Consider the following 9,556-nt stretch of genomic DNA (forward strand, 5'->3'; position numbering starts at 1 on the left):
CCATGTGGTAACAGTGGAGGAAAAAAAACTTCCCTTTAACAGGAAGACTTTCCAAAGCTTAAAAAAAAAAAGAAAAGTCAAACATTAGCAAAGTTGCTAAGCAATGCCTCATATTGAGGATCCATGTGGTAACAGTGGAGGACAAAACTTCCCTTTAACAGGAAGACTTTCGAAAGTCTGCATCAATCGTTTAAATTGGTTAAAATTAAAGCAAAAAGCAATTATTCGTATGATCACAGTAAAGGAAAAACTTCCCTTTAACAGGAAGACTTTCCAAAAATTAACACTGCACCAATTTAAATTGGTTGAAAGAAAAAAGCTCATTGAGGATCCATGTGGTGGCAGTGGAAGGAAAAAAACTTCCCTTTAACAGGAAGACTTTTCAAAAATTAACAGCGCCAATTATTTAAATTGGTTAAAAGTTGAGTAAGCAAAAGCAATGCCTCATATTGAGGATGCATGCAGTGACAGTGGAGGAAATGCTTCCCTTTAACAGGAAGAACCCTCCAGCAGAACCAGAAGTTGGCTCTGCAAGAAAGGTCATCTGTCACTACCCCTGGGGATTTGAAAGAAAAGAGCAGACAGAGAAAGCTACTCCAGCAGCATTTCTACAGGAGAAAAGGAAATTAGTTGCAGTAGAAGCTCCTTTGGTGCCTTTATCTAAGAGAAAAAAAAATAGTTAAGTGCAACACAAAGTCAGCCAGTAGCTTAGTCTAGGAAAGAAACTGGGTTAAAAAACACTGAAAACTGGTCCCACTGGATCATCTTGAAGAGAAACATTGAGTTAATTTCAGCTGAAAACCTGAAAATAAGAGCTGGATTAGACAGTGTGAACATTACCTGTGACCTCTGATCTTCGGCGCCAGAAGAGCTTGCTGTTGACCGTCGTCGTCCAGAAGAAATGAAATTGCAGGAGGCCGCGCATCGTTACGTCGCAAAACTAAATCCGTTTTCATGTTTTAATTTAAATTGAACGTAAATTTGATTGAGTTGTTATAGTATAGACACTGGGTTTATTTCAAATTGTTTAGATACAAAAAATAAAAAAGGTATGCATGTACAAATGTAAATGAGAATTTTCACCCAAATAAAGGCTCATTGTGATATTTACTATGCTTAAGTTAAATGACTTCAATCTAAACTGTATTAGCGAAATACTTGGCAGCCATCTTTCTTTTAAACTATTAACTTCAGATTCCAACACTAATTACACCCAAATCTCTAAAGAGCATAAGACCTGCGTTTCAAACAGCACAAAAATCTAAAAAAAAAAACTGAACAGCAGAATCCTTCTCAGCTCATTGACTCGCAGCGGAGTCGAACCAAACCAGCAAGCGAGAGGCCTAGCGTTGGCCTTCAACAGAGTTAGCTTCAGCAGCGTGAAGCACATCAAAACCCGCAACAGCTCCTACCCTGAGATGTCTTCTGGATCCGCCATCGGAACAGTTCTTTGACTTTTACCAACCTTTGACGGGTTGGGCGGATCCGCCAGGCACCTTGTAGGGATTCCTCAGCTTGACGGAAGCGATCCTCAACTTCATTGTAGATCATCTTGGTATATACATAATCGACATGCTGCTAGTTCCAGACGCCGTTTTTGTCTCGGATATTTCAGGGACGCCAGCAGCCAAACAAAAAGGGCGTCGAGACGACATGGCCATGTCGCTCCTCTTCTGCTGCTGCTTTATTTTAATTAACACAAACAATGGCTTCCATAACTTCACCAAGGACAAAACAAACTTCGAAAAATGTTTCTGAAATATAACTTACCAGATAACAAAGGCAGCCGTTCCTGCGGCATACTCGCCCACTCTAGCAGCTCGGCGCCAAATTACTAAGCCGCATCAACACGGAGAATATTATGAGGTAGATCAGCAAAAGTTCTCCATCATTTAGGCTGGGCGTTGATGATTCTTTTGTGATCTTAAGAGATCATAAAAGACTGTTTTGTTAATCCGGCTTCCGGAATATATGAATTGTAGAACGCTGGTTACATGTCTCCATGCCGCCAAGTGCAAGACGGATCTTAATTTGAACGCACACGTAGAAACTGCGCCGCATTTGTATTCAGCACGGCGCATGCGCCTCACGCTCATGAAGAAACAAACATGGCGCCAATGCAAATTATGAACTTGAAAAAAACAATAGAAATTCTCTGTACTTTTTATCCTCTGATCAGGATGTTGGGTTAGACCAGGGGTGGGCAACTCCAGGCCTGGTATCTCTAAAAGTTGTAGAAATACAACTTTTAGATGTATCTCTACTTCAACACACCTGAGTCAAATAATGAGGTCGTTAGCAGGACTCTGGAGAACCTGCCTGCACTTAGGAGTTGATTAAGCTATTGGATTCAAGTGTGTTGGACCAGGGAGACATCTAAGAGTTGCAGGACACCAACCCTCCAGAACCAAGTTTGCCCACCCCTGAGTTAGACATTATGGTTTCTTTTTTTAATAGAAACAATATGTTAGTGGCACATTTGGTTCAGAAACCCAATGTAAGGATTTTTTTTTAAGTAAAAATAAATCACAAGCTCACATCAATCTAATTTTATCAAGTTATTCTGGTGTTCAAAATATGTGTCAATTTTAGTACTAAAGGTGTATCTGCAAATAAAAAAGACAGGACAACCAAAATGTTCTAAAATGAACTTAAACATGCACTAAATAATGTTGCTAAGTCAGTTTTATGTAGAATAACTTGTTAGTTAAAGCTGTATCCTTTTCTTGAGGAAAAAATGCAAAAGGGTGAAACTCTAAACGTTTTTTCATTTATAAATTACTATTGTAAATAATAATAATTACATTAGTAATTTTAAGGGTTCAAATCAAAATTCAATTCAAATTCAAAAATACTTTATTGATACTAAAGTGAAATTAAGTAACTGATTAAGAAGACTGACAAGAGTTTGCAATCATCTTTTTACATTTGTACTTATTGTTATGGGCTGCACAGTGGCGCAGTTGCCTTGCAGCAAGAAGGTTCTAGGTTTGATTCCCGGTCAGGGGTCTTTCTGCATGGAGTTTGTATGTTCTCCCTGTGCATGCGTGGGTTCTCTCCGGGTACTCCGGCTTCCTCCCACAGTCCAAAAATATGACTGTCAGGTTAATTGGCCTCTCCAAATTCTCCCTAGGTCTCTGTTTGTGTGCATGGTTGTTTGTCCTGTGTGTCCTCTGTGTTGCCCTGCGACAGACAGGTGACTTGTCCAGAGTGTAAACCGCCTCTCGGCCGAAACGTTAGCTGGAGATAGGCACCAGCAACCCTCCCGACTTCACTAAGGCACAAGGGTATACAGAAAATGAATGGATGGACTTAATATTATTTATTTTATTTATTCCGTTTTTGAGGAACTGAAGGTGCTGACATCTTTTCAGTGTCACAACAAAGAACATGCTTTACCTAAAGACCTTACTTGTTATAACAAAAAACTGTACATTTTCAGCATCTCGATTTTAGTTTCAGGTTTTGTAGATTTATACTGATAAACTAAGTTAATCCAAACTGGATTTTTGGAAATGGAGAGAAGGCGATGTTACTCCGGTCCAGGCGGGGGCGCTACTGCTCCTTCAAGTCAGCTGGAAACAGTAGCAGGCGGAAGCAGGTCGAAGTGTATCAACAGAACCACATTCGCCTGGATTATTCCCTTTTATTAATTCCTGTTGGATTCTTGTTTGCGCGATGAGTTCAGGTGAGTTTGAGTTTCATTTCCTCTGATCAGTAGTGACTGAACCGGAGCTCCTAGTTCTACTGTTTGGACCGTTTAAGGATCATAATTCAGTTAGCATCATCCAAACCTGCTAACCAGAACCAGTGTTTGCCATTCGAATAAATGGACCCTGGTTATGTAGTTCTGGACTTTCTGCTTCGTATCTGTTTGGGTCTAAATTTAAAAAGAAAGAAAGACATTTTAATTTCTCCAGATCAGGAACCGCAGGACTGATAAAATATGAACTTCAGTGACGTCACGCACTGCAGAGCAGTGATGCATTTTAGAAGAATCCAAGTCAACTTTATTTATAAAGCACAAAACTTTGTAGAGCAAAACTCAAGGCCCGGGGGCCAAATATGGCCCACCATAACGAGGGTGGAGAGACACATAACAGAGCCTTCAGGAAAGCAGATTTGTGCCTAAATATTATTTTATTTATTGAATAAAAATAGTCCTGATATATATTATTAAGTATGATAATATTGTTATTTTGAGACCATTTTCAAGTAATATTATAAAAATGACATAATAATAATATGATATAATCTGGAAAACATTTTTAATATCCAAAATACATAAAGAAAACAAAAGAAACAACAAATAAAATTAATTTTGTCCCTGTACAAAATTGACCTTCAAAAATGAGCTAGTTGAGCTGACAGTGAAAACTTTTGTCATCCAGGTTTTGGTTTAAAAAAAAAAGAGAGAGACGAGAACAACGATAAATCATGCAAATGGAAATTAGTTAGCTAAATTTAATTTAGCTTAAATTTAATTTATCATATGAAAATTAATTTATCATATTAAAATGAAAAGCTACTCTTTTGCATCAGTTGGGGTTGAGTAACTTGTCCCCTGAGAAGAAATCACCCATGCCTAACTTATTCAGTAGGAGGATTGTACTTCTTTGCTTAATTAAATCAGGGGGAAACTTTTTGCGTCTGACTGTAAGCAGAAATCGTGAAATCTCTTAAGATCCTTAGGAAGTTTTCCTCAGAAAACAAGACAAGCAGCAGCACATTTTGGACAGTAGGGGGAGACAATGAGCTGAAATCTTAAAAATAAAAGACAGAGTCTAGCCAGCTTCATTTGGGGGCCAGAGCATGTTTATCTGTGCTTGTTTGTGTTCCAGGTGTGGCTATGAGCTCCACATGCCCCGGTCTGTACTGCGGTCGGATCATGGTGAACGGGACGGTGGAGGGAGAGTGTGGAGTGAGTACCAAACACCAGTTTTCATGTTTCCAGTCTGAACTGGGTCTGGACCTCTGAGACTGGGACAGTCTGTTCTTCCTCACTAACAAACAAACAAAATAATCACTATTGTTTTCCAAAACTTTTGTTTTGTTTTGTGTTTTATTTTTATGTTTTTCCCATGCAGATCAGATCTGCTTGTGTGAATGTTTACCCATTAGTGCTGTTGGGAAACGCGGTAATGTGGCTATAACTCCCGACAGACAGACAGAGTGGGAATTGTTTTTGCTGCCTGTGGTGATGCCTCATTACACTCGAATTAGAGCTGCATTCTCAGCAGTTCCATTGTTGTCTCTGAAGGTCCAAACCCGGCAGCTCATTTTATTGAAAACCCTAAACGTCAACAGACCTGCTTCCTAAAGGAAAACCAGTAGGAGTTTGAGTTTGAACGCCTGCTTTACCCTAATCTCCTCGATCTAGCCGAGTTAATTCCTAACAAGAAACTATTTATTAAAACCAATAAAATGGTTGCAGGAAAACCTACAGATTAAACAAATTATTATATTTTCTGATCTTTCTCTAGTTTCATCAGGTATAAACAGCTTTTTTCTAAAAGTCTGATCATCTCTGTCGGAAGGTTTGTCCTCGAGGAGAGCGGGCCAACATTGAGAAGGTCTGCCAGCGCTGCACAGAGTGTCCTGAGCTCTACGACTGGCTCTACCTGGGCTTCATGGCCATGCTGCCGCTGGTGTTGCACTGGTTCTTCGTCGAGTGGTATTCTGGGAAGAAGAGGTGAGACTGGACTGAAAACAAACTCAAAACATGCAGAGTTAGGGCAGAGTAATGAATTGATTTTATCGATTAAATTAATTTTTGTCTTTTGAAGATTTCATTTTTGGAAAATCTGAATTTCGGGACTGATCAATATGAAATGATGTTCAGTATTATTTAATTCTGAGTAGTATTTATCAAATACAGAGACAGTTTATCATTGAGATTTTAACAGCATCTTGATAGGTTTTATCAATACATTCTGGCACAAACAGCACGTGAGAACATTCATGATCTTATTACGTTTCCCAAAATGAAAATGAGGTTGACAGGCCCGCAAGCGTAGACAGACGTGGACAAGTCTAAATGAGATTTGGACTGATGTGAATCTGGTGTAAACAAGTGTAACCCTAGGGAAAACTGGTGTAAACCTGGTGTAAATTGGAATAAACCTTGCATAAACTGGTGTAAACCTTGTACAATCTATAGTTACACCTAATGTGAATCAGGTGTAACCCTAGTAAAACTGTTTATAACAGTTTTATTGGAAACTGGTCTAAACAAAATAGGACACATTTGGGAGAGTTGCACTGATTATTCCAGATCAGGTTTCATTTTTTGTGTCTTGTTGAACCAAACTAGTGATGTGGATAATACCTGCAGACTGATGATGCAGTAAGAAAATATCCTAAAATGGATTCTCTTTCTGGTCTTTCTGGTGTGTTTGCAGCTCCAGCGCTCTGCTGCAGCATGTCACCGCCATGTTGGAGTGCAGCGTGTCGGCTGTGGTCACTCTGCTGCTCACCGAACCTGTGGGAAAACTCAGCATCCGGTCCTGTCGGGTCCAGATGCTGTCCGACTGGTACACTATGCTGTACAACCCGAGCCCGGACTACGTCAACACGTTACACTGCACACAGGAGGCCGTCTACCCACTGTGAGAACACACACACGAAAACACACTGCTGGTTAGAAAAGGCAGATTAATTCATATTCAGCTTCCAGTTTTCTCAAACATGTGATCACCCAGGGTCAGAGTTAGAGTGTCAGAGATTTGAAGGTTTTTGTCCAATGTGAGAAAAGGTTTGGACAGGCCTACTCTAAACCCTAGCAGCTCACCACACTTGAGGCGTTCCTCAGGGATTAGGTCTTGGTCCTTTTCTTCTTCTGTTTTAATGCAAAGTTGGTTTGATTTTAAAAATCCGTCCTATTAAAACATTGAATTGATCATCTGATTCTAAGTCTTTAAATCCGTTTGTGTTGCTGTTGTTGTTCAGCTACACCATAGTGCTAATCTACTACGCCTTCTGCCTGGTCATGATGATGCTGCTGCGCCCCCTGCTGGTGAAGAAGATCGCGTGTGGCCTTGGGAAGACGGACCGCTTCCGCAGCATCTACGCCGCTCTCTACTTCTTCCCCATCGTCACGGTGCTGCAGGCGGTCGGTGGCGGTCTGCTGTGTGAGTGTTTTACTGTTACACAACAACAACAATGTTAGCAGGATCTGAGGGTTTAACGAGTTTCCTGTGTGTTGCAGATTACGCCTTTCCCTACATCATACTGGTCCTGTCTCTGGTCACACTGGCTGTTTACATGTCTGCTTCTGAGATTCAGGTAAGGTCTCACCTGTAGAGGTTAGGGCTGGGCAATAAATCGATTTTTTTTTTTACAATAAAGTACTGGAGTCACACTAAGACAATGAAAAATAAATAAAATTATGAGAGTAAAAGCTAAAATCAGGATGTTATAACTTAATTCTGAAACTATTATGACCTTACACTGATATTATTATGACTTTATGCACGTACAACTTTCTTCTCATAATTTTATTACTTTATTATTGTAACTTCATTTTGCTATTTTTCTATCAATATGGCCGCTATTTTGTTCGACAAGCATATTTTACTTCTTGTATTTATTTGGACTGAATAAATATAAGGGCCAGGTTAAGTTTTTCTTTCATTACGAGAATAAAATCATAATATTACAAGAACACAGCCATGGTGATACAATATGTAAATAGTCAAAATAATGTCAATATTAGCAAAATACATTCATCATATTAAGAGAATTATGAAAACCCCAACACAAAAAATAAAACATTTAAATAAGAAACATTTTGAAATTATACTTTGGTGTCATTCTTACAGATAATTAAACACTTAATATTTAAACACATCAGCATCAAATTATTGTCAATATGGCAAGGCTTTGAAATGACTATGGTATCACATAAGATCTTGATAACTATCTGCACTCATTAAAACAACTTTTTTCCCTTCATAATTTTAAGATGTTCTGGTAAAATCGCATCTTAATTCAGCTGATATTATGACTATATTCTCGTAAATACGTAAACATTCTTGCAGTCTGGCCCTGATACTCAATTGTACAGTTCACAGCAGCATCAGATGCTTGAAATAAAAACACTTAGAAAATATTTTATGACATTTGTATTTTCTTTTCTCTTTTTTTTGTAATAGAAAGCAATTAAATCAGATCTGGCATGAGAAAATCTGATTCTTTTATTAATTTCAAATGGATCAGCAGCATCAAAAACATCTTTAGATGGAAATAATAGTTGTGTTTTCTCTGCAGTCCCTCCAGTCTCTTATCTCCAAGAAGAAGCGCCTGGTGGTTCTGTTCAGCCACTGGCTGCTCCACGGTTACGGGATCATCTCCATCTGCCTCCTGGATAAGCTGGAGCTGTCGCTGCCGCTGCTCGCTCTGGTTCCAGGACCCACGTTGTTCTACATCGCTACGGCCAAGTTCACAGAGCCCACCCGCATCCTCTCCGAGGGTGGCAGCAGGCACTGAGCGCCACCTTCAGGACTGATTTCCATCCTCGCTGCTCGTTTAAACTCTGTGTTAGTGTAAATGCTGCTCACATAAATCTGTAAATATTGACTTCTTATTCTTGTTGGGATTAAATGTTCATAAGTTTCATTGATGTTCCTCCGAGTTCTGCTGCTCTTCTCTAAAGTTCCCTGTTTCTGTAAATATGTTTATTTGTAAATATCAGTGTATTTATGTTTGCTGGTTATAATTAAACGTTTCACAAAAACAACTCTATTGCAGTTTTGATTTTGGATGTTCTGATCCAATCACGTGATCGGAAATCGGGCCCAATCAGACGATTTCAGACTCATTGGAATCGGGAGATACACCCCGATCCCGTGTAGAATATATATGTATGTTTATACCCAAATAGAAATAATCGTATCTACCGTTATGTAGTGGTACATAGCCAGACTTTATCGAAATAGCACATGCGCGGCACTTTGCAGCAGTGAATAGCTGCCGTAAAGTGAAGCAGAAGACGGTATCAGCCATAGACTATCAGCTTCAAGGTGCAACATTGTTGCTAACTTAGCATCAATGTCGTTGAATTTAGCGACTTTTCTGTCCTCGCCAGCATATTTTCTTTCAAACAAGTGACTAGCGACTAATCTAGCAACTTTATATGGTTCATTGGAAACTTTGGCCACCGATAGTTTTGACGTTATAGCGATTAGTGAGCGCGGCCGTTAGCCTAGCCCAACTCCGAAGCGCTTGAGGTTTTCCCAAGTTTTAATATAATCTATTTGAAATTGTTAAACCAACCTGCAGTAGATTAATGATCTACAGACTGATATTCCACTATGTGATATTCCACCAAAATCACTTAACACATCCGTCATAATAGAGCAAGGGTATCCAAAGTATTGATTGTTTTGTGGCCGTCAACTGCAGTTCAAGAATGATACAATTTTGTCTATTAAACTTTTTTATTTTTAATGAGGGTAAAATTTAAAAAAGTTAAATTACAAGTAGCTTTTCAGAACGATATAGGAGCGTATTTTAAGTAAAAAAAATTCTTTAATATTGATGAAAAAGTGCAAGCTCC

The 9,556-nt window shown here is 39.1% G+C and overlaps 1 protein-coding gene across 1 annotated transcript; it reads left to right on the forward strand.

The window, feature by feature from the left end:
* The first annotated feature begins 3,533 nt into the window (after positions 1-3,533).
* On the forward strand, positions 3,534-8,737 carry jkamp (jnk1/mapk8 associated membrane protein). The gene is made up of 7 exons (XM_015039362.1): positions 3,534-3,688; positions 4,842-4,921; positions 5,538-5,692; positions 6,402-6,608; positions 6,949-7,130; positions 7,208-7,284; positions 8,269-8,737. Exons 1-7 carry the CDS (start codon positions 3,679-3,681, stop codon positions 8,485-8,487), a joined length of 930 nt encoding a protein of 309 aa, XP_014894848.1. The 5' UTR covers positions 3,534-3,678; the 3' UTR covers positions 8,488-8,737.
* Positions 8,738-9,556: the final 819 nt, after the last annotated feature.

This window comes from Poecilia latipinna, unplaced genomic scaffold (assembly GCF_001443285.1).
Source record: "Poecilia latipinna isolate Pla-1442-1.1 unplaced genomic scaffold, P_latipinna-1.0 Scaffold468, whole genome shotgun sequence".
In the NCBI taxonomy this organism is placed as follows: Eukaryota; Metazoa; Chordata; class Actinopteri; order Cyprinodontiformes; family Poeciliidae; genus Poecilia; species Poecilia latipinna.

Excerpts from the sequence above, each read along its gene's own strand:
- jkamp (XM_015039362.1), top strand. Across the intron at positions 6,609-6,948 it reads CAGGAGGCCGTCTACCCACT|CTACACCATAGTGCTAATCT; the intron begins GTGAGAACACAC and ends GTTGTTGTTCAG. Across the intron at positions 7,285-8,268 it reads TGTCTGCTTCTGAGATTCAG|TCCCTCCAGTCTCTTATCTC; the intron begins GTAAGGTCTCAC and ends TTTTCTCTGCAG.